Raw genomic sequence first — 26,130 nt, 5'->3', positions numbered from 1 at the left:
TATTCTACACTGGTAATACTGACTATAAATTGTCACTGTCATTGAAATGTCATAATAGAATTTTTATCAGCTGTATTGGATTATCTTGTGTTTTTGTGATACAAATATAAGTTTATTTAGAATTATAAAATTGTAAACACAGCAAAGCATAATTATTAATTCTCCAACTAATCTACTAGATTTGAATTAAGTGAATATTGCGGTATTGGTACTTCAAAAACAGGTAAGAATATTAATTTATCTTTTTAATACGTATTTGAATCTGCGTTAAACTATTTTTTTTTATATTAGCGTTAACGTTAACGTTATTATATTACTAGTTGCTGTATTCGCTATTATAGCTATTCGTATATAAAATTTGTAATGCAAGAAAGTAAGATTTTTTCTAAATATTTGAATTTCCCACGTTTTTCTTAATAGAGAACATAAACCTTCTTTTTTAATTAGAATAATATTGTTTCACATTTTGATCACTCTCGTGAGTAGGTATTAGAGGAGGTCCATGCTCGTTGCTCAGCCATGGGACATTATATCCCTACTAATATTATAAACCTGTTTAGTTTGTTTGTAACATAACTAATATTTATTCAACATTAGTGTATTAAAAACACAAATATTGAATAAATATTAGTTAAAGAAGGACAAATGCACCCAGGCGATTTCGTCTTATCGTAGACTAGAGAGTATTCGGAGACATTTAACAATGGAATAATTAAGTCTAAATAATCGAAATTCTGACTGTTGTAAGCGACAACTAGCTAATTTGTACCATGTGCTTATCACAAAATTAATTAACAGTGAACTGTCACACTTGAAGTAATGTTTGTATAATTATTTGCTCAAAATGCATTTATTTTTAAATACATATATCTAATTTGTTAAAATTTAAAATGTAAAATAGTATTTATCTTAGGAGTATATATAGCGATTCAAGTGAAAACTATGTTATATTTGTTGCCACATCTCCAGGCAAACAGTTTCATAACAATGGGTTTGAATGGTAAGTTTTGTTTTCATTTACTTTTTGCAAGTAATACCTAGAACATAGCAAAGTCTCTTGATACACTAACTTGTTTATGAATATAGTTGTTAGACAAATGCTTTTGTCACATATTTTCAGATACTTACATTACATATTAGTATATCTAAGTTGTGATTACACTTTGTATGTTCTATGGGTGCATTTTTTTTCATGATATATAAATATTTATCCTCTACCCAAATATTTATTTGAAATTTTGCTTTACTTGTTAGACCTATATGTGTGCTATGTGTATTTCATTTACATTTATTAATTTCAGAGTTTCGTGTATTATTCTGCTGGGTGTTGATATTATTATCGATTGTGACGGTTGCTTACAGTAAACCTGTAAATGACGTAATGAGCGAGTAAGTACAAGTGTTCTGTTAACAGCCTATTTTCCAAGCACCTGGTACAAAAGAAGACATAGTAAAAATATATAATATTACACCTAGTTGTGTAGACACTGTGTAAACAATTGTCTGTAATATGAACATGGCATTTCGACTAAGGTACCTCACAGGTACCTCACGAGAATAAACAGATTACCTACTGTTGGTTTGCTTCATACAGTTAGATTACCATAGAGCCAATTTTCTTTTATTTCACCGATTTTAGAGTAGAAAGCTTGCCTTATTAATAATTTGATTGTTCTGCCTTCATCTTATTTCCGAGTATTCACGAATGTTACGGAAGTTGATTGTTCACATTTTTATGACCGGCCCCTGACTGACATTTTTCTGAGGGATTCTATCTCGGATTTTTTTTTCGGAATTTATTCAGAAATTGTTGCACAACTTAATAATTTTACCTGGGATGTCTCCACCCAGTTAGACTAGGTGGTGTATTTGTATTTCATGCGTGGTACTACACCACTTTGAGGTCCGAATTAGAAACCTGAGTAGGTTTCTATAGGGGAATAGGTAACGAAAATTAAAAATATTTTAAAAAATTAGCTCTTTTTTTTAGAATTCCGTATGTCATTACTTTCCAGGATTTTATTGTTGTAAGCGACAATTTTAGTAGGGTAATGATAAATCGTGTTTTATATAAAATGCAACGTGTTCGATCCCTAGGTAGGAGTATACATTTTTAGAAATCCAATATTTTTTTTTTAGTTTTGGTAAAAATTGGCCCTGAACCTCCTTTGAGCGTTTTTCACTATTACTCATAGTTGTGAATTTCGTCATCCACGCCCACTTGAGACATTTACCATGTTTAGAATAATGCCTTTAGATACTGGAGGTTAGGTCTAAGGAGGTAAGAGTTCTTAATACTTGAATTTTGTTTTCAGCACTGATAAAAATCGGAGATGCGAAGGTTTATATTATGCAACGGAGTTGTCCCTTGATGTCGACTGCTAAAATTAAATAAACCCTACGGATAATTACTTTTTTTTTTACTTAATCACCCTATTACTTTACCAAACATAATGCTTACAGCTTTGTGACAAATTTGGCTTAAATATGCCGTAAAATGCTCGTGGCTAATTAATCGAATGGGAACCCGCCTAATTTGATAAATATGTTTAGTATATACATTTTTCTTGACGGCTTTTTTTTATTTTACAAAATTTTGGAGCTCCTTGAAGCCGAGGGTCTATGGCATTCTCAACGTCATTCCTCTTTGTAGTTATGCTATTGTTGCTGGCATACCTGTTATAAATATATATAAAAATAATGTGGCCTATTATAATATTGCATAGTAACATGAGGTTTTGTTTATAAGAGAACCACACAATAGCATCGTGTTTATTTCCTGGTACCACTAGTTGCTATTTTCAATGTCAATGAGATATTATTTAATTGCAGTTGTATTACACTAACGCCGTAGAGGTATCGTGACGCCAATACGAGTTTATATGTCTGCTATAATTATTTACAATTTACTTGAATATATAATTCATTGCGATGAGCAAATCACTCGTTTGATAGCGACACAGTTCGTCATAAACTGTACGTACACCATCGGAATTTTAAATTATAGTACACTGCGATGCACAGCGCTACTCTCGTTACCCTGAGTTATATGCCCATTTCTTGCCTATCATTATTATTCTGAGTGTGGATTTGGAGCTGTAAGAAGCAACTACTTGAACCCCCGTAACTCCAGATAAAAGTTTTTAGGAGACACTTTTTAACTTTTAGAAATTTTTGCCATTAAATTTTAGACCTTAGCAAGTATAATTTAAAGTACCAATTCAGCATAAGTAATATCATATATGATGTCATTATTATCACCTACTATTACAGTCGCATAGGTACAGGGTAATGACGCACACTTAGGTCTACCGTTGGGAAATTGCAAGACCTAGCAACTACTTGAACCCCCGTAACTCCAGATAAAAGTTTTTAGGAGACACTTTTTAACTTTTAGAAATTTTTGCCATTAAATTTTAGACCTTAGCAAGTATAATTTAAAGTACCAATTCAGCATAAGTAATATCCATATATGATGTCATTATTATCACCTACTATTACAGTCGCATAGGTACAGGGTAATGACGCACACTTAGGTCTACCGTTGGGAAATTGCAAGACCTAGGCGTTGCTGTGCGAAGTGAGCGCAAATGCAAGTTTGTCTACGTTTAATTGCGCAATAGTTCGAATGTAGGTCGCGGCTAGGCAAACGTGATAACAGCATCTCGAACGGCTTCAGTACTCATATAGTTTTTAATTAAAATAATCGAAGCAACTGCACACGTTTTAAATTTCTATTCCTATAAAATTTGCTTGTTAGGTTTAGAGACTTCTTGTCACAACTCGCAATCAACTATCGAATACGCCACAAGGAGTTGATAACAGTAGTGTGGCCACACATAATTTTGAAGTATGCGGCATGTATTATTAGTCCACTGTATCATCATTGTCCTACGGTGCCTAGTCATTACACTAACTATAATATGCTCCATACTGAGACAGAGCTTACAAATAGATACTTATTATGCTTTATACTTACATAAAAAATTAAATTTCCGAAAATTATTTAATGTTTTAGAGGATCACAGTATTATTTTTAGTTCTTTAATAATTTATGTGCAAATTTGATTAATTTGCCTCCGAACTAAATATTTAAAAAAAATCTATACTATTATATAAAGCTGATGATTTTGTTTGTTTGTTTGAACGCGCTATTGGTGAATAAATATTTTAGTGTTGGATAGCCCTCTGTTCATGGAATATAACATAAATAACATCACGCTATGACCAATAGAAGCGGAGCATTACTGAAAAATGTTGCAAAAACGGTAAACTTTATTCCTTTTGAGAGCTTCTGTTGCGAGCGCTGCGTATACGTTTTAAAAAAAAATCTGAAAATTTCATATAATAAAACAAAGGCCCCCGTTTCATCTTCTTGTCTGTCTGAATGCGATAAACTTAAATACTACTCAACTGATTATGATAAAATTTGGTATGGGGATAGTTTAAGACCCTGAGAAGGATGTAGGCTTCACTCTATCCTGGGAAAATATATCGCGGGATTTTTATCCCAGAAACATATGGGCGAAGCCGCGAGCAAAAGCTTGTGTTCTTATAATGTAACTATGTGATGTTATCAAGTACTAGACTTAGCTCTGTATAGATCAAGGCTATGTACTGATAAGACACGTAGGTACATAATGGCGCGCTAAAAACGTCCATAGTTACATCGACGTCGCGTTCAAGGTTACAGACTTATATTGTTTGTAAACAATGTCCAATCTATCTGGATCGAAGGACCAAAACTCGTGTTAATTATAAAACAAAATTGAAATGATTCATTGATCAACGTATTAACCTATTGTAAAGTATAACGCTTTTATAGTGAGAAACATCGTATGGAAATATTCATATATTTGAGAATTCTCCGTAAGAGTATCGACAACTTGCTTCAGGCTAGCGTGGTGGACTAAGGCCTTAGTACTCTCAGAAATAGAGGACGTCAGAGTAGCAGGGTATTTATAGATTATGACATTAATTATTACTAATATTGTTATGTTACGAGACGAGACGCATCGCATCGATTATTACAAGGGTATTAAAATGAGATGAAACACTTGGTAACAGCGTAGATAAGTTCTGTTTTGATGCTCCATTTCACGCAATTTGGTAAATTTTCATCTTAATTATTACAATAATCAGCGTAATGAAGTTTCATGCAAACATATTGTTCTACGTAATCCATTAAATTCGGATCATAATCATTTTGTTTATGTGAGCACATTCTATTGAAAACAATAAAAGCAATGACCCAAAAAGGATTGCGTAATATAATGAAAAATAAAATAAAAAAATATGTGCTTTATTCTATACAATCTTAAAGTGACGAACGCAGAGCATTTCTTGAGCAGTACTTCGTTAAAGTTCCTGGGATTATTAATCAGGGATAACCAGGCAAAATATAGAGAATTCGGGAAGGGAGTGAAATATTCAGCCTTCTTAGAGTTGAGTTAAGTGGTGTTACTGCTTTTAAACGTGTGGTTGATGATTATTTTGGTGGCATAGTTATTATGCATGTGCGGTACGATTATCGGTGAGGTCTCGAGTTTGAATCCCGGCTTGAGCAAAGTGATACTATCTGCTCAGTATCACCCCGGAGTCTAGAATTTGTTCCCGACATGGCAATAGGCTCGCTCCCTATCACATCATGGAACAAAATACACACGACAAAAAGTGGGGGCACCAGCTGTGCCTATGCTTACCCCTTCGGGGATAGAATGCTTGAGTGTGTGTGCGTGATTCACTCAGGTGAACAGCTCATATCGACGTGCAGTATATAAAATTTTAAGTGCTTATAATGTATTGATATGATGCGGAACTGTGGCTTGCCACGAGCCATGCGCCGTGCGTGCAACGCGCCGTGTTAGTAAACATTATGCGAGCGGCCTGAAAATAGGTGGCGAATATAAAACAGCCTATTCTAACGCGGCATATCTTAAGATACGTCGTAGTACTACGGTAGCGATCCGATCCTTATTTATAACTATAGCGAAAATTGCCCAATGTCGAATAAATATTGGTCCCAAGTCTATTTTTGTCTCCATCAACATAGTTCCTTTGTTTGACTGATCATGGCCGTTGATCGCTTAGTTAGGTGTATCTAGGTTTAGGCACCTGCCTATACGTACGTTATATACTGCATGCATCGATAGTACTAACATATCTACTTAGATAAATAGTGTAGTACCCATATAATATCTTCCCCGATATAAAGCTCGCTACTATGCAATGACGCATTTTCTCATTTACTTACGTAGGTATCTCTAGAAAAGCGAGCTTACTTACGTAAGTATCTCTAGAAAAGTGAGCTATTTCGGAAAAGTTTGACGCAACGTTCTTGTCCTTTAGGTGTCCTTACCAGTTTTTCATGTCCTAATATAAAATCGCAATATTTGTGTAACTGGATCAAAGAATTCGCCCTATTCAATATGTTACCCTGCCCGTACACAATTCTTTTAGCCCAAAATTGCATCATGTTATGAATGCGATTTTGAACCTTCTGTTCAATCCTGTAAGCCTCAGGCTCGATGTTTATCCGCGTATAATTGGAATCTGTAGTAATCCCTGAGCACATTGTGTAACTAAGGTGGCAATTCTTACGAAATAGACATATGTCTATCAGATAGATTGAGGTTGTAAAAAGTAGGTGTTGGTCAAATCATTTCTGTATTGCTAGAAGAAGTGCGTCACGTCCAGCGTCGAATCTACATTAAAGTTAGTTACGAAAAGGTGGAAACGACGAGGAGACATAATTATTTTGTGTTAAAGATAAATGATAGGTAGCTAGATAAAAAAAAAAAACTACATCTCATGGAGTTGGAAATTGTAATTTCTAACGATAATCATCTTTTTACAGTGGGTCTACTTCAAAAAAGGAAATCTGTAGTTTCGGATGACGGATCGCACACGACCCGTTCATCGCAATATTTCAGACATGGAATTTGTAAGAACTTATAGGGTTATGCCATCCCTTTTTAAAACCATCTGCGAGGATAAAATCGGGGAATTGATCCTACCACTAAGATAACCTACAGAACGATGACGATACCGAACTAATTTGGTAGTAAATTTAAATCCAAAGTTCATCGTTTCTTCGTTTCGGACCGACGTTTCGACGTTCGTTTTTCGAAGTATATCCTTAGGGCCCGATCTAAAGGGAATCTGATAAATAGTTAAAGTGGCAAAATTGAGGGCGCTGTGCTATGGAATCCTTAATTTTCTGTCCAGGAGAGAAAAATCTTATAAAAATTGACATGCTTAGCAGTCTGACAAGATGTATTTTTAGCCATTGTTTTTTGGAATAACAAGCCCATGAGTTATATGGCGTTAATGTAAAGGGCGGCGAATATCATTTTTGGCGGGAGTTAGATAGCTAGATGGGCCCCTGATCCTAAACAGGTGTCTATCTGCCAGCATCCATATTTATAAAACATTTCAATTCGACATTTATGACTGTTTTGCGAGAATAACCGCTCAGGGCCGATACCCTAGCCGTTGTTCTGGAAACGACAGGCAGACTGTAGCTCTAACTATTGTGATGGTTAATTGAACCGGATTACGTTCTGAAACAGATATTGTGACGACTTTAATGTAGGTATTAACGGGTCATGGTTTTATTTATCGGTTTTGTATTTTGCTGTATGAAGTACCAAACTATTGGGCTAAAAAGTTATGCGTTTTGACGTTTGTTTAAACGTGGTAGAACTATATGAACATGTTTGTCTACAGCGTGAATAGGTGGCTTGACCGGAGGAGTATCGCTGTGTCACAGAAAACATAAATAAAGTAACGGTTTTCTATTGCGTTTCTTTGGTAACTGATGCGGAGACCTAAACAGTCCTCGCTTCCTACATCTCAATTCCTTTAAGGATAACTGTGACTTCATTATTCTATTATTGTAGTCAGTGCCGGTCTGTGTAAAATTTGAAAGCTCTTTTTATGTTATTATTACTTCCACTCGTAAGTTATTAATAGTCAAGGTCCCTTATTTCGTCTACGGGGCGAATAAGGCTTTTTGCAATTACTGGCGTTCTACTCGAAGGACAGCTTTGATAGATATATAGGTAAAAGAGCATCCTGGACTCACCTGTCTTTTAATTAAAAATATAGTAATTGCAAAAAGCCACCCTCCGTTGACGGAATTGTGCCCCGTGACCTTATGTTTTATTAATTCTTCATATTTGCACTATTGTGTAGTCACAATTTGTATATCAAAGTGCAATAATGAACTGAAATAAGACCGTATGTACTCTGTAGAATCGAATTTTGTATTACATATTATATGACTTTACTGTTTGAATTTTGTTTTTTGATGTGAATGTTACAATTAAGTTAGTTAATTACTACAATGGACATAATATGTACTGTGTCATAATGTTTATACTTATGCTCGCTTATATCATGCACCATGGTATAGTTTTTGCAAACACGCATTACAAATCACACAAACTAACCGAACATTGATTGGCATGAACACGTTTGTTTCATAGTATACATTTATTAATGTTCAGTTTGTTATGTGTTCAATAGCCCTTGTTTGTGTCATTATATAGAAAAATGCATTTCTAAAATTTTCATTTATTAAATTTTTTCATGTATTTTCTATTCGACTTTAATAAGTGGCTACCTAATGGAAATATGAAATATTCCGTATAATGTTTGTCTTACACTAAGTTAAACCATTTCTCGGCTTCATGCAAACATAACTGTAAATAATATATTTTTAACATTACTTTTAGTTTCTAATACATTAACTTTGCGACAACTTGACAATTAGCAAAAAAGTCATAAGTTTTCGCAGCAAATTGTATGAACAATTTCCTTCGAAACGATCCAGAAATTAATGAAACCAATTTAAATTGAGACTTCCTTCGCGTCCTGAAACGTCGTGTGCAGTTGTTAAGTAGGGTGCGAAAAGGTCAACGTAAACTAGTTGTAGTACTTTCAAAGGTTGCTTATTGTTCGCTAGCGGAATGTTCTAGAGTGTTCATTTGCAAACGCTCTCAGTGCGCGGCTGACTCCGGTTGTAGTGACATGTGGTTTTACTTACTGTTTGAAATCGTGGATATTTGAGTAAGAATTGTAAATACGTTTCTAGCATATGCATGTTTAATGTCGGATGCAATTTGATATTGGATCTTGTTTTAGCAATTCAGAGTTTTTTAATATTCGTACAAATTTGCTTTTAATGTTATTACTTAGATAAAATATCGCATGCGATTTTTAAAAGTGCAAGTTTATATCGGAGAAAGATATATTATTGAAATTAAACTTTATTCTTTATTTATGTGTTTGCAAAATTTTAGGTTTTTTGTATGCATGCACTAAAGTATCCTTAGTAGCATTAGTATCGCCAAAAATCGAAATTGCAACGCGCGCTAATCTTTTAAAATAAACTTGTTACTTACCTAAAATAAAATTAGAATTTGTCGTCAGTGTTTGTTCATACTAACTAGTTAAGTAGTGATTACAGCTTAAATAATTCCGTTTCAAAAAATGTCCGGAGTTATTGACAATTTACCTTTTTGGTGTTATCGGCGATTTTTATAGTTCTGAAGCTAGGGTTACCACTAGATTTAAATGTGGTCATAAGCCAATCCAAATTTTCTCGACGGGGCAAGCGATAGCTTGGTGCTAAGGTGGCCTATGGTGGGTGTAGGATATTTGTATCCGCCTGGATAGCGACCACCGTACACAAGGTGTAAAACCTGCAATAGAGGCCCATGTAAGTGTGTCGCGATCTGGGATCAGCCTGTGTATATCAGGTTTTATACAGGCCGGCGTAATTGTGTCGGGTGGCGAGGAATAATAATCTCTCGGCAGTCGCCATTCTATCTACGCCGACTTCACTAACCATCAATTGCAGTAGGTCCATTTTCTCGTGACCATATAAAAAAAAACTTCTTACTTTATAATAAGAAGCATAGGCCTGAACATGCAAAATAAGACGTATTCCCTGCTTCATACATCCAAAAGCCTAAGTAGAGGTGCAATTAGTTGCCTAGCTAATTTCTGTGAAACATTACGCCTGCCTTGACAATGATATTGCGGCGCAATTCAAATGTTTATACCTATATAATATCTATCATCTATCAATGTATATAAAAATGAATCCCAATTTCCCATGGTCATCGCATCACGCGTGAACGTTTGGAACAAATTCGCTAATCCTTTTTTTGTTGTGTTAATGATTGTCAGGAGAAGGTTCTTATGAAAGAAAAAATCAAAAAAATGTGCGGAAAATTAGAAAATTTAACGAGAATATTAATCTTGTATAACTGTCAATTGTTTGAAATAACTGTCAGCGATTGACAGAATGCGCGCTCCAAATTCATAGTTAAGACGGGACAACGTCTGTCGGGTCAGCTAGTAACTTGATATTTCTCATAGAGGAACGTTTTCCTTTAAATGCAAACTAAACCACACGATAACTTTATAAACAGTTATAAAATATTATTTAATATGATTATGCGTTGATTATGCATTTATAATTATATTTATGCAAACTAACTCAAGGAAATACGGACGTTCGATCGACATAATCGTAGCCAATAGGAATTACATCATAGCACGATAATCAATCGGAGCTGTGTCACATTGAGTCGGCGGCCTTCGGGCTTCATGTTATTCTATTGTTTATCGGAAGAAATTGCAACAATTTCCCCGTGATCTTTATTTATATCTTTTATAGCTATTTGTCGAATGATGCAATTACTCGTTTGCTCGGAGGCCCGACGCCATTTACCACCATGTCATTTGTTTTTATACCAGCGTCGCATCTTTGGTTTTGTTATTATGGATGGAGATTGTTTGTTTCATGTGTGGTCATTCACTACCAGTAGCAAAGGGTCCATATAACTCGATTCCTGCCGACTTATCTTTATGTAGAATCTAATTATCAGAACGATTTGTAGACCGCATTTATGCATATTAGTATCTATATGTTGTGTCGGGTTCTCTTTCAAAAAATTCCACCTTTCGTCACTGCTCACTAATGATTACTCGTAATGGATTCTATATTAATTCTGCATTATAATAGCTGGTCTTGGGTGGTCCACTTGCCTATTTAGTATTTACCCTCTAGTCAGTATAGCTTTATCATTTAATAGGTGATGCTCGCGGCTTCACTCGCGTGTAAAGCTTTCCACTATAAGTTCCTAAAAGACTCGACTTTTAGTCTTGGTTTAAAGTCAGTACTAAATTATATTTTTGTGTTACGGCGGTGTATGAATCCAGCGCCATCGTTATTTCCCGTCGGAGCACAGAGCGGAGTAGAAAAGGCTTTTTAAAGAGCGTATGTGTTAATATAGGAAATGGTCTTCACGTGCGCCAAATTTCATCCAAATCCGTACAGTCATTTCTACGTTTACTTCTAACAAATAACCAAATATTTTTGCAAACTAAACTAAAATCTAGGTTATTCCCAAAGATTTCACAAATATTTATTTTATTTTTGTAAGTTTCGTAGAACAGCTGATGTACTTACAATTCACCCGGAATTACACACGTAAGGAAGCGTAGTAAGAAGTTGCATTGGCCATGAAACCATATTGCGAAAATGATGCAATCTCATGCATGCATCGTCGTTAATCTTGTTACTGCTCCCCGGTACACGCACACAATTACGTTTTATTGACTTGCTCGTGATACATTAGTCAATGTAGGTCTTAGTTGAGCTCTCAGTACGTATACTAGTTCAACTGTTCAATAGTGGTGTATTACATGAATATAACTTAGTGTGTTTCAGTCCAAAATACTCAAGTTTGATATTAGTATTTGTGTCCGATATACGGCTGAAATAAACGATATTGTTCGATATTTCCGGAGTATGATCGTAAGAGTTTAGATCTAAACGCTTAAGCCTTTAAAGAGACTTTAATCATGGTGCAAATGAACATCTGAATGAACATGTCGGTAATTTTTTAGGCTATGCACAATAGTAGATATCCTGAACCTGAATGATAGATCAGTGGCGAAGGGTCCATATAACTCAATTCCTGCTGGCTTCCCTTTCATAATTTATGTCAAAGCTAATTCTCCTTAAAATTCATGTAAGTACCTATATTAGGTCGGGTTCCCTTTAAGAAAATTTCACCATTCGCCACTGTGACACAATTAAACCCGAGAGTACTTAATAACGAGAAATATGAAAATTGTCTTCATTTGCTCCCAGATATTGAACTAAATTACCAAGATGCTGGGCGGAAGCGTACTGTGGTTCCGTCATGGGCTGCGACTACACGACAACCCTGCAATGCACAGCGCACTCCAGGATCGCAGCGTGCCGTTCTTCCCGCTGTTCATCTTCGACGGAGAGACGGCTGGTAAGGGATTATTTTCTAAATCAATCAAAAGGTTTTGTTTTTTATTTCGGTCTGTTTTTACCGAGATATCTAGCGAATTATTTAATAAGCGAACTCTCGGTTAAGATATTGCAGTAGTCCAGGAAATGAATCCGGGAGTGGATTAAATAAAGGGAGTTCCCAGGATAAATGAAAAGGGAAAGGAAAGGTTTGCAGACTCTGCGGGCTAGGCAAAGGCAATACTTTCCGAATCTGTACAAATACTAAACTTGGTGCTGACAGGTACAAAACTGGTGGGCTACAACCGCATGAGGTACCTTCTGGAAGCTCTGGAGGACCTGGACAGCCAGTTCAAGAAGTTTGGCGGTAGGCTGATCATGATCAAGGGGAAGCCGAGCCACGTGATCCGACGGCTTTGGGAGGAATTCGGTGAGTGCTGAAAAATCCGCTGTATATAATTGTGCGTTATGTTTTTGATATACAAGATTTCTTCTTTTATCTTCTTCTAGTTCACGCCGTTTTCACTTTTAAGGGTGGGCGAAGGTGTAGTGCGCCCAAACTTCACCAGATAATATGTTAAGTCTGCGTAATATGGGGCTAAATTTATCATAATATGAGTGTTGCGCCCATATAATTATAGATGACAATCGCGTACTAGTAAAAAGCGTATATCACTTTGTCCAAAGCGTAAATAGAACCCGAGACAACGTGGTAGTCCTGTCGCATCAGGTACAACTACTCCAATGAGGCAAACCAGTAATTTTTTTTATAGTTTTTATCTAAACATTTATTAATCATGAGGTTGGATCATTATTGCCTAATATTTACACAATTTTTATTTTCTTTTATTCACAATGAGGTAGGCAGGGGCGCAACAGTACATTCCTTTTCCGCCGTGTGTATTTCCCTCCTATAATATGATAGGGGTCGGTCACTCTACAGGCTCGCGACTGTCGCCATATCGGGTACAAATTCCAGAATCCGTGTTGATACGAAGTAGAAAAACCCAATATCAGTTTGTCTGACCCTGGGATTGAAGCTAAGACTGCACTGCAGCCGTAGTACAACTAAGCCAACGAAGCAGTAATATGTTATAGGTTATTAATTAGGATGATGGATAATTATTGCATAATATATGTTGAAGGTAAATAAAATATTTTTATAACACTAATAATATATGTATTTAAATCATTAGAAACGGTGCAATGTTTTATAGCAGTTGCTGAGTTGCAAGTTATAAATAATCGCGCGTTGTTAGCATTAAACTGGACACGCGTTACCTTAATACTTGTTATATAATATTTTGTTTATGCAAACCAAGTTACCTAATATATAGTTTATAAGTTGAGTCGATAAAATAATTTCAGCTAGACGTGTAAGTACTAAACGTGTATTGACTGTTCTCTCAAATGCATGAGCGCTTCTAGTTTGGTCTTCAACTTCCTTTGGGATCAGTGCAGGAGCACTTATCCCACTTCAATGTGTCAGCGAAATAGATGCTTCTAATAATGTTACTGATTAGGTTTGGTTTTTAAGACTGCCTGTCTTCCTAAAATCAGTCTTCTCTGAAAAATCCAATTTTGATTTTTGGATCCAATGGGATTTCCTGGTAAGTGGGAAGAACCCACTGAGAGTCTGTTCATTTTGAATCTTGACCAACAAAATAAAGTCGCAAACGATGTTGGTTTATCGTTCAATCCAAAAGTATTAAAATATTATGTTTGATATTATGTCTAAGAGCTGATTTCTCTTATACCCTGGAAATTTTACGTCCACTTATGGATAGGTAAAAGGGCGTATCTAGGTGTAAACTTGGAAGTAAGTTCTTTTTTGTCTAAGTAACAAGCGCCCGCTGGACAGCGTTTCTAGTGACCAATGGTAAAATGTTCACATATATAAATTTGGTAGACCATCTCAAGTTTGAATTGCAGGCATCCGCAAAGTGTGCTTCGAGCAGGACTGCGAGCCGGTGTGGCGGCCGCGTGACGACAGCGTGAAGAGCATCTGCCGCGAGATCGGCGTCACGTGCCACGAACACGTCTCTCACACGCTGTGGGAGCCAGACACCGTGATAAGAGCTAACGGGGGGATACCCCCGCTCACTTATCAGATGTTCTTGGTAAGACGGGTTATACAGTATCCTTTTTTGTACGGACTCGTCTAAGTGACTCCATTGCATCTAATAGTAAGTTATGTGGGCTCCAATAGAATGTCTATTGACGAGAGATTACCCCTCGGCAGTCGACACAATTATGCCGGCCTATTGGAGTCGAATATACACTAGTCGAATCTGGAACGCGACACACTTATTTAGGCCACTATGGTGGGGTGTAATGCCTTGCGTACGGTGGTCGCTATCCGGGCGGATATAAAATATATCCTACCACCAGCAATATACTGGTATACAAGGTCACGTGATATTAATTGTTCTCTCGTTTTTAAACATCCTTCATACCAGAAATATGGATGCATTAACGATATTAAAGAAGAGGAACAGGGATTGGGGAGAGGATTATTGGTAAATCTCACTGGCCATTACGAAAACAACAAGAAGCTGTCGCTATATATAAGTTTTCTGAAAGACGATAATAATAGTCCAGACGAGACCCATTCATGTTGAAGACAAATAAGTCATATTATCTACATGCATGATTCATTTATGTTTTATCTCTTTCACATTCCCAAATAAAATGCACTTCCGCACTTTAAAATCTTCGTATTTCAGCACACGGTAGCGACCATTGGCGACCCGCCGCGGCCGGTCGGAGACTTGGACCTCCTCGGCGTCAAGTTCAGCACTCTGCCCGAATGTTTCTACCAGGAGTTCACAGTATTTGATAAGGTATTTTTAGATTATTATATATTTTAATTGTTAATGATTTCTTATGTCTACGCGAATGTTAGACATCCGAAAAATAGTTTAATTTTAATATTTTTTTATATACATTTTTAAAAGTGACTTTATTTAAATAATAATTAAATATTGTCATGTACCTTGACTTATCATAAGTGTAACTGCGTTCGCCTACGTGATGAATAAAGCATTTTTTTTATTTATTATGTAATTTACAATTGAAATGAAGGTTTTTGTACGTCCTAGTAGTATGGAAGTTTCAAAATCTTTGCCGACTTCGAAGAACGAAACAGCATTTCCTTACCTTTAGTGGTACATACATATATTAAAACTCATACAAAAACATGACTAATATAATCAAGAGAATACGTCCTTTTCTTTATTATATCTAACCTCTTTGTACATAAAGAACACTCCAGAATATAAATTTTATACCAGACGCCAAAACCCGAGGATCTTGGTGTGTTCCTGGAGAACGAGGACATCCGCATGATCCGCTGGGTGGGGGGCGAGACCACCGCCCTGAAACAGATGCAGCAACGACTCGCCGTCGAGTACGACACCTTCTGCAAGTGAGTACTCATACTGGCTGTAGATCTATTCCGCCAGGTCCATCAGGGACGGCTTACTTCCACTCATCTATACTATTATATAAAGCTGAAGAGTTTGTTTGTTTGTTTGTTTGAACGCTCTAATCTCAGGAACTACCGGTCCAAACTGAAAAATTCTTTTTGCATTGGATAGCCCTTTGTTCGTGGAGTGCTATAGGCTATATATCATCACGCTATACCCAATAGAAGCGGAGCAGTAATGGCTAATCTCAGGAACTTCCGGTCCAAACTGAAAAATTCTTTTTGCGTTGGATAGCCCTTTGTTCGTGGAGTGCTATAGACTATATATCATCACGCTATACCCAATAGGAGCGGAGCAGTAATGGCTAATCTCAGGAACTACCGGTCTAAACTGAAAAATTCTATTTGCGTTGGATAGCCCTTTGTTCGTGGAGTGCTATAGGCTATATATAATCACGCTATACCCAATAGGAGCGGAGCAGTAATGGCTAATCTCAGGAACTACCGGTCCAAACTGAAAAATTCTTTTTGCGTTGGATAGCCCTTTGTTCGTAGAGTGCTATATGATATATATCATCACGCTATACCCAATAGGAGCGGAGCAGTAATGGCTAATCTCAGGAACTACCGATTCGAACTGAAAAATTATTTTTGTGTTGAATAGCCCTTTGTTTGTAGAGTGCTCTAAGTTATATATCACCACGCTATGACTAATAGGAGCGGAGCAGTAATGAAACATGTTGCAAAAACGGGGACAATTTATTAGTTTTGAGAGCTTCCGTTGCGTGCGCTGCGTAAACGGTTAGAGTTATGCAACAATGATGTATGACGGGATTGTTCCTCTTAAAAAGTTCTATAAAATATATTATAAAACAAAGTCCCCCGCTGCATCTGTCTGCCTGAACGTGTTAAACTCAAAAACTACCCAACGTATTAAGATGAAATTTGGTATGGAACAGTTTGAGACCCTGGGAAGAACATAGGCTCCCGGGAAACTACTACTTTTATAACGGAAAACTTTAGCCTGAAAAACTTTATAACGCGAGCGGAGCCACGGGCAAAAGCTAGTTTTATAATATAAGTTTATCACATAGATTCAAATCATAGAGTATATCATTGACGTATATTCTATAGACTCGAACGTCCTTATAAACTATTTGTTCAAAATCTGAACTAAAATGGCAAAACGTCACTGTTATAATTACTTGAGCAACGAATAATTTTACTGAATTGACTAATATTTTTTATTCACATCCAGGTTTATTCTCAGACTCGAGTTCTTATATTATGAGCGCCACTTCATATATAACCACACGCTGTCAATGTTGAAATCGTACTAAAGCAGGTGTACGGATCGCAGTACATTTGAGTCGAAAACACTGTTTATACGGAACACAAGATCTAGTACGTAGTAGATATATATCGATGGCTGTAGGTCTCTCGTGTGCGAGGGTGCGTCTGGGCGAAAAAGGCGACATGTTGAATTAATGAGATATTTTAAGGTACACCACATACATCAAAAACAATACAAACTTTGAACCGTGCGAGAATCAGTCTTATCGTTAAAAAGCGAACTCTTCCAAACCATCAGCGGGGTTGATAATATTGTTAAATGGTATCTGTAAGAAATTACGCACTACAAAATAACTGCACAGGATCAGTACAGTGAATGACAGAACATTGGCCAAGAGACACTGCACTTTTCGAAAGTTGCCAGATGTTGATCTGTTTGATGTCCAACAGCTGGCCCTAGGCTAGCTGTAGGTATGGCTATAGGTGGCATTGATATATGAATATGTTTTGTTTTTTTTCCAGGGGCTCTTATTTACCAACTCATGGGAATCCGGACCTGCTTGGACCTCCGATATCATTGAGTCCGGCCCTGCGCTTTGGTTGCCTCTCTGTTAGAAAGTAAGACGTTAAGGTAGTTTGGTACATACAGTGTTTATTCACGTCTAGTTAGTGAGTTTCGCAGTTGAAAAAAAATGTAAAAATAATTAATAATCATGGATATTTCTGCCTTTAAAATTTCGTCATATTAAATTTTAAAGGCCGAAATATCCATGATTATTAATTATTTTACATTTTTCTTTCAACTGCGAGAACTAATCACTAACTAGACGTGAATTTAAATTCTTTACTTGCCAATACTTGTTTAGTTACCCAGATTAAAGCCGAAACAAAATGTATGAAAATGGACCTTGAGCTACCACCTTAAATAAATAAAACAAATAATATGTAGGTATAACGGTTTAAAAGATGAGTAGCCAGAGCTCGTAAATATTTTTTTAGAGGATAAAAATGTTCCTTTGACGTTGCTGTTAAAAACATCATAGATAGCGGATTGGGGTTTATTGTAGTAATTAAATTGTTCCTGTTTATTTAAAAATAATTGTTAAGGAATAAACACATAAATATACAAATAATGTATTGAAATATGGGATTGTAAAAATATAAATTAACTTTTTTTTTTACTAAACCGAAGATCCTTCTTAATATAACCTTTTACAATGGTATTGTATATTTGCTAGGTTCTACTGGGCGGTGCAGGATCTATTCCGCCAGGTCCATCAGGGACGTCTTACTTCCACTCATTTTATAACAGGTAAGTTTATCACATAGATTCAAACCATAGAGTATATCATTGACGTATATTCTATAGACACGAACGTCCATACAAACCATTTGTTCAAAATCTTAACTAAAATGGCAACCAAAACGTCACTGTGATAACCTATTTATTCACTGGAACAACAAATAATTTTACTTATTTCATCATTTTTTTTAATTCAAATCCACGTTTATTCTTAGACTCGAGTTCTTATATCATTAGCGCCACTCCGTACACAACCACATGCTGTCAATATTGACCATGCTAAAGTCAGTTTGAATGTATTGCAGTTCAGTTCAGTTGATTACAGTGAATGTTCGGAACGCCAAATCTAGTGCGTAGTTCATATATATCCATGGATAATATATATTTTTTACTTTGTCTAAATATTCCCTACAGGTCAGTTGATATGGCGCGAGTATTTCTACACGATGAGTGTGAACAACCCTAACTACGGACAGATGGCGGACAACCCTATCTGCCTCGACATCCCGTGGAAGAATCCTGAGGGCGATGAACTGGAAAGGTAAATAATGTAACAATTTATTGCTTCTATTATAAAATAGCCAATGGTAAGGTAATTGAGCAGGTGGGTAACCTGATGGTAACTTGTCTTCCAGTTTGGTAGTCATTTTGGGACTTAATAGGTATCTAATGGCAGGGGCGAGAGTGTTTTGATTTTGTTCGTGTTGTTGCTGTTTATGGTGAACGTGACGCTTAGAGCGCCTTTGAAATCAGGAACGTTGTTGCCGCGCTGTAGTTCTGGGGCTAATTTGTCTAATTCAGTTGTAAAAAAATATCCTGTTATTCAAAATTGTAGGTGTCACTAGTACTATATTGGACTATCTTCTAATAGCAACTTGTTTTGCTAATAGGTACAGCAAATTGACCTCACTGTACATAACAGAAGCGAGGTGATAAGTTGTGTCAGTCAACACAATTATCCCGGTCTGTTTGAAACCGGATATCCGGTATCCTGGGTATCCGGGCGAAAACAAATATCACGCGCAATTTTTATATATACTTAACTACCTTTCTATTTAGCGGACCCTGCTCGCCCCACCTCACCTTTTAGTAATCACTAAAGCTAACCATGATTGAAATACAAATAAGCATCAGAGAAACACAAAAAAAAAAAAAAAAAAAAAAAAATCTACCTGTCTATGTCTGTAAGGGGGGCGAGCTACGTATCAAATAGCGGAAACTCGCTCCCTCTTTACACTCGTATCGAATAACAAGAAATTGTGAAATAAAAAAAAAAAAAAAAAAAAAAAAAACTACTTCCCTTGCCCTGATCAGATGGGCGGAGGGTCGCACCGGGTTCCCGTTCGTGGACGCGGCGATGCGCCAGCTGCGCGCCGAGGGCTGGCTGCACCACGCCGTGAGGAACACCGTCGCGTCCTTCCTCACGCGCGGCACGCTGTGGCTCTCGTGGGAGCACGGCCTCAACCACTTCCTCAAGTACTTGTTGGACGCGGACTGGTGAGTGAAGGCATTACATATAATCGGTATTTTATTTGCTTGGGATAAAAATGATTATAGAATACATTTTATACATGTAAAATTATAGGTATATAGAAAATAATTGTGTAAAAAATGCTAGATGTTGGTTAAGGCTTCGCTAGCGTGAAACATTTTTGTAATTATACAATTCTTCCTGTGTTCGGTAATGGGTAGTATATTATAGTTAATCCAGAATATAGCCTGTGTTTATATATTTTATACAACTTCATGCAGTGATTACCGAGATATAATAGTGCATATATATAAAAATAGATATCTGTAAATTATGCGAATGGCCACCATAATACTGCAGTAATAGAATAAAATGACATAAATTTAAAACAATATAAAATCATTAAAAGTCGTTTTCAAAAAACGGTCCTAATCTTTTATCTGATTGTGGAAATAAACCAATTAAAATAAAAAATATGTAAGTATGTCAAAAAACTTTGTTCTGATTGGTCCAGTTTCGCGATAGATCGACAAAAGCGATTGAGATCGTTTATTGGAAAAGGGACGAGTTTGTTTTTTTTTTTTTTTATATGTGATTAGTTCTGCTGGAGTCCGCACATGTATAGTGTGTGACGTGTGTTCAGGTCGGTGTGTGCGGGTAACTGGATGTGGGTGTCGAGCAGCGCGTTCGAGGCGCTGCTGGACTCGGGCGAGTGCGCTTGCCCGGTGCGGCTGGGCCAGCGGCTCGACCCCAGCGGCGAGTACGTGCGGCGCTACGTGCCCGAGCTGGCGCGCGTGCCCGTCGAGTACATGTACGTACTGCGTTATATTTATATATATCTTTTTTTATTGCGTTTGATACGGCCGTCCATAAACGATAGTCAAATCATACAGAACTTTGAATTATGAAGTATTCTGTGGCGTTCCACCGCGCTGCTCACCCTAAGACATAACACATTACATCTCATAATGCAGCAGAATTATTCTAGCTATAATATCCGTTCACAACTTAGAAAAAATAGCCTCGCGCTGACTTCGGCGACCATTTTTACTATTGATGCCCTCCAAAAAAAAAAATCGTACCACGCCAATGGCTATAGCATATACTTCACATGACTTATTACCAAGTACTATTACACTGAACACTCCTCAGCTACGAGCCATGGAAAGCACCACTGGACGTCCAGGAGCGTGCCTCGTGCATCATCGGCAAGGACTACCCTGCGCCCCTTGTCAATCACGTAGTCGCTGCCCAGAGAAACAGGAACGCTATGAAGGTAAGTCATATTTCATACCTTCACACTCCCACAGATACGTATAGAGACGTCAGGTGAGGTGTTGACGTCGCATGACGTCAAGTACTGGGCCTTGATTTTGTATCTGATATACTAATTTGCAAGGAATTGTGGCCTTATACTTTTTTTACTTCACTATAATCTGGAGGAATTTACGCATTATCGTATAGTATTCTTATCGAGTAAGTTCACATTTACGTCGTTCTCGATGGTTGCTGGACAATATACGTATTTAAAAAAACAAATTCGTGCTGCTGATTCCCATACATTTTAAGTTTACTTACCGTTGCAAAGTTATGTGATTTACTATTCGAAGTTTCCTCGCGCTATGTTTGCGCTGACGTATTTTAGTTCAAATTACGTTCACGGAGCGCTGTTAAAATTTCTATGGAAAATTTACTTAGACGCAACCACTGTGTGAAAGATACTATAACGCGTAAATTCGTGCTAGAGATAGAGTGTGTTTCGAACATCACGCTTAACTCATACAGCCGATTTTAATCTTTATGACCATGAAGTTACGTTACTTTACACGTTTCTATTAAAATTCATTTAAAGACTCATAAATGACTTCAGAGTGAAAGATTGATATCATAATACATAAAATTAGAAAAATTTATTATTGTGCCAACAATGGGAACCCCCATTAAACTTCTTACTGCAGTACCAGTCTGATACCACAGCGCTAAGTTTATTGAAATTCACAAATGCTTAAATTTACCGACTTTAAAGGCCATATTGTCACAGTAAAATAGTGTCTGCATGCAGGAATATTCTCTTTTTTCTCTTTTCTAATTGTTACTAATAGACCTACTACAATAGTCCATAATATAATAAAATAAATGTTCTAACTTTGTCATTACAATAGGATCATATTTCTAATAGCTGTTAGTAGTAAAATTTTCTATTTGCATGTATCGTCCAATGTTACGTAACACACGTGACGAACAAATAATACGTGATTTTGTAACAATCGGCTTGATGTTTACGTTTGCTGTAAATTTGTATGTTATTTGTTATAATGTCACGATTAATTACTACTATTAATTATTTCAGTTTTTATTATAAAATTGTTTTTGCTCGTGGGTGCGCTCGCGTGTCAGTTTTTCCGGGATAAAAGTCCCGCTTTATATTTTCCCGGGATAAAAAGGAGCCTATATTTTAAGTTATACCTCTAGGGTTACATTGATGAAAACTGCATTAAATTCTAGGCAGTAGTTTTTGCATGAAGTGGGTACAAATATACAGACAGATAAAGATTCTAAAATCTGTTATTTTGACTTCTGTTGCTCTTATGAAGAGACCTTATAATATGTGTAGATGGAATGCCGATTTTTTTTTCTGAAATATTATTTCATAGTCAAGTTATAGTCATAGGTATAGCAGGAGCATGTTAGCTATAATTAAATTATAAGTATATATTTAAGCTTCTATTTTATAAGAGGCATTTCACGTGAATCGAGCCACAAAATCAATAAGACCTAGAGCTTCATGCTACCTTTCAGCTTCACGTGAAATGCCCTTTAAGTACACTTACATACTAAATAATCATTTGCCTTTATATTGTTGTCCCACACTAAGATTGTTACCACATTACAATGTAAAATAATAAGTTCGAAATTAGCCTTTGAGGACTATAAAATTATATTTGCTTTGAAAATGTTGTTATAAATGTGGTTACACTCTTAGCTATACCAAATACTTACATAGTAAACACATATAGCTGCGAATGCGGAAAACTAGACATTAATAGAAAAAAATATGTCTTCATTCACCATTTTTTATTGCTTTGAAAAAAAAATCATTTTGTATCCTAGGGAACTGCTTGTGAACAAAAGTATATATGTTTTTGATTACAAGATAATAATATGTCTCTTTGATACGTCACTGAAATTATCGACTTTGAGTAGAATATACGTCAATGCTTTGAGTCATCTATTTTACCGCCATTTTAAAAAACGATCTCAATCGCTTCTTCCGATCTATCTCAAAATGGACCAATCAGAACAAAGTTTCGACATTTCTACAAATGAGTTATTTTGATTGGTTAATTCTCGGAATTGGATTGAAGATTGAGATTGGGATCGGTTATAGAAAACGGCTCGTCATGTATTGTACATTTTATAGTCACGTGAACTCTATTTTCATATAGATATGCTTGTTCAAAAGAATTGTTATCGTACGCCGCCATCTGTGTTTCTATAGTGTTTGGTCAAAGCCCACATGCAGATGATGAGTGTTCGTTGTTTTTCCTCAGAGGTTAAAGCGGTCGATAGGCGGCCGACTAGACAAGGACAAGTGGTTCAGTATAGTCGGGGTTCGTAGATTAAATTACCATACAATGACCCCATGGACCGAAAAATGAATAAGTAAACATATTTGAAAGTTTTAACGATTAAAATATTTAAGGTGTTCGTATTGTAATGCATTTTGTGGAAAAGCAATTTGGATTTTTTTTATTATGTCTATTGTTACGTGTTTATATAGCGCTTATTTTGGCGTATTATTATTTAGTTCAATTCTCGTCTGTACTTTTACATGAAAAAGTTTTGAATATACTTTTTTTTAATAATAATATGTTAAGGCAAAAAAAATAACAAAATTATGATTAACTTGTTTTTTTCGATCAGTAAGTGATGTCTGGTGATTTTGGTGTGGATAGGGACAATGATAAGCTTTTCCATAAAATGTATTTATATTGGTTTTATGGAAAATTGTCATTGCATTGGGCTATTATCATTTATAGGATGTAAATATGTAACATGTCGATTTGTATGTGTGTGCGTGTCTGTGTGCATGCTCTCATTTCTAGGTCCATGGTACTTAGTACTTACGCGCCTAAAATGAGTATACGTTGCAACGATCCCGTGGACTTATTTTAAGACTTATCGACAACTTGTAAAGTTCAAAATTCTTTGTAACCCTTCTACACACTAACTTCAATCGAAAAATTGCTTTTTCTTTATCTAAAATAAATTAATTTCGTTGTTTATTTTAGTAAAGAAAAATTATTGTACATAAAAAAATGTTTAGCCATTTCTGTACCTGACTGTACCTATAATGGATTGTTGTAGCATCCTTCGCCAAGAATTTTTTCTGTATTATGAAATTCAAGGGATCTTTGCAACGTGTATGAATCCTTGTAATGAATACTCTGCCGATTACACGGTAGATATTAAACCCAACTAGATAGTAACAAACTTCTACGAGTATACGGTGAAAACTCAAACTATTACATTTATTACTTACACTTCAGTCATCGACGGTCAGAAAGACAGACCAGACAGTTGTATCCGAATAAAAAAAAAAAACTTTAATAAATTAAGCCAGTTATTTATTTAATATCCGAAAAAAAAACTAATACACATTAAGCCAATTATATGCTTTTCGGTAATCTTTAACATTATTATGTTGTAAATTTCATCATTATATATCAAAATATTCTCAAAACAAGCATGTCTAAATTGTATCAAACGACAAAATGAACTACTAATTGCTGTTTACAGATTATGCATTAAAGCGCGCCAACTACACTTGACACTGTAATGTATTCTGTACATACTACCATCTTTCTCAGGAACTACGTCATATCCTGCAAAAGGCGCCGCCACATTGCTGCCCCTCTTCTGAAGATGAGATTCGACAGTTCATGTGGCTTAACGAGTAAAACATTTATCCAGTATTTAGATAGCATTTTCATCTATCACATGTTTTTGATAATTCGTGATTTATAAATGCTAATTGGGTATTTTGTTGTACTTGTACCATTTATACCTGCATATCCATACCTAATTGGAAAAATGTTTAGATTTTTAAAGTAGTGACTTACTACACAAAGGAAGGCCTGGGGCAAATTGACGGAAATTTATTGCCAATGCAAAATTCAGTGACGTATTGTTTAGGTCACAATAAGATTATTTTCTTTATGAAATAAACTATATTTAAATAGCTTGAATACGCAGCCTGTGCCTCAAGGAATCGGTGCTAATCGGTTTTTCTCTCGTGTCGGGGCCTTTAAAATTTTGCCGATATGCCACCCTATAGCTACGCCCCTGTGGAAACTCATGCTACGTCAAATATATTGAAAATTTTATCGTATTATAAACTCAATTCGTAAGTTTGCTTTCATAAACCATGCAGTAAATATTGTTCTCTGCGAAGCGGAGTTGCGTCAAGAAGAGCTTATGAATCAAAATCAAGCTTGGATTCTCGATGACCAGCATTTCAATAAATCTTCCCGGTGTGTTATATAGGCCCTGTATTATATACTGTCCCACTGCTGGGCACGAGCCTCCTCTACTACTAAGGGATTAGGCGTCTCGGTGATTAAACAGCAAAATTTTTTTTCTATGCTGGTTGCGCATAAAAAAAAAATAATCAGTAAGATTCACTGTAAATCACGAATTGTCATCGTGTGAATAAGCTCTTGATCTGTTTTAATATTCGTAACATCGGTGTTTAGTTTAATATTAAAGTTAATGTCATACAGTAAACCCATGATGCATTTAACTAAAATAAAGACGTGTATTAATTGTTCAGTTTAATGAAATAATTCTACAACAGGCACTTGAATGAGCAACAATATAGAGCCCCAGTATAAACTGAACTGTATCCACGTTTAGTCATTGTAACGCATAGGAAAGTAATATACAGAGGTGGCCTTTGGGGGAGGCGAACATGGCAACCGCCCGGGGCCTCGCGCGGTGCCTCGCAGGACCTTTACGTTCTTACCGATGGAACTGTTAAAACAGGGGAACGTTTTTTTACTCTGCCCGGGGCCCCGCGTCTGTTTCTTTTTGCTTTCGCCTGGGACCTCGCGTCGTTTAGGGCCGCCACTGATGATTTATCAACGGTTGAAAGGCTAATTGTCTTAAGCGACATTTTTTTGCGACGCTAAGTTTCGTACATATTTAATATCAGCACTTTTTCTGTTTTTTTTTTTTAATCTGGAAGCATCGGAATTTTTGCCGGCAAACATGACAGCTACATGACATTTACGTGTGTCACGGGAATATATATTATTTTCGTTAAAGCCTTTCAA

The 26,130-nt window shown here is 36.2% G+C and overlaps 1 protein-coding gene across 6 annotated transcripts; it reads left to right on the top strand.

The window, feature by feature from the left end:
• Positions 1-49: 49 nt before the first annotated feature.
• On the top strand, positions 50-25,731 carry LOC115444812 (cryptochrome-1). Of its 6 annotated transcripts, XM_037437774.1 has the most exons (15): positions 642-1,000; positions 1,302-1,389; positions 12,173-12,323; positions 12,585-12,731; positions 14,234-14,421; positions 15,028-15,144; positions 15,595-15,728; positions 17,544-17,639; positions 18,260-18,333; positions 18,739-18,865; positions 19,639-19,821; positions 20,439-20,606; positions 20,948-21,071; positions 23,347-23,406; positions 24,667-25,731. In XM_037437774.1, the coding sequence occupies exons 3-15, from the start codon at positions 12,194-12,196 to the stop codon at positions 24,754-24,756; spliced, it is 1,638 nt and encodes a 545-aa protein (XP_037293671.1). In that variant the 5' UTR covers positions 642-1,000; positions 1,302-1,389; positions 12,173-12,193; the 3' UTR covers positions 24,757-25,731. The 6 variants fall into 6 exon arrangements, with proteins under 6 accessions (XP_030026591.1, XP_037293671.1, XP_030026589.1 ...); XM_030170731.2 differs by lacking the exons at positions 642-1,000; positions 1,302-1,389 and adding an exon at positions 50-223; XM_030170729.2 differs by lacking the exons at positions 642-1,000; positions 1,302-1,389 and adding an exon at positions 8,969-9,072.
• Positions 25,732-26,130: the final 399 nt, after the last annotated feature.

This window comes from Manduca sexta, chromosome 12 (genome assembly GCF_014839805.1).
Source record: "Manduca sexta isolate Smith_Timp_Sample1 chromosome 12, JHU_Msex_v1.0, whole genome shotgun sequence".
Taxonomy (NCBI): Eukaryota; Metazoa; Arthropoda; class Insecta; order Lepidoptera; family Sphingidae; genus Manduca; species Manduca sexta.
Note: the sequence above shows the minus strand (reverse complement) of the source record. Positions and strands in the feature narration are given on the sequence as shown.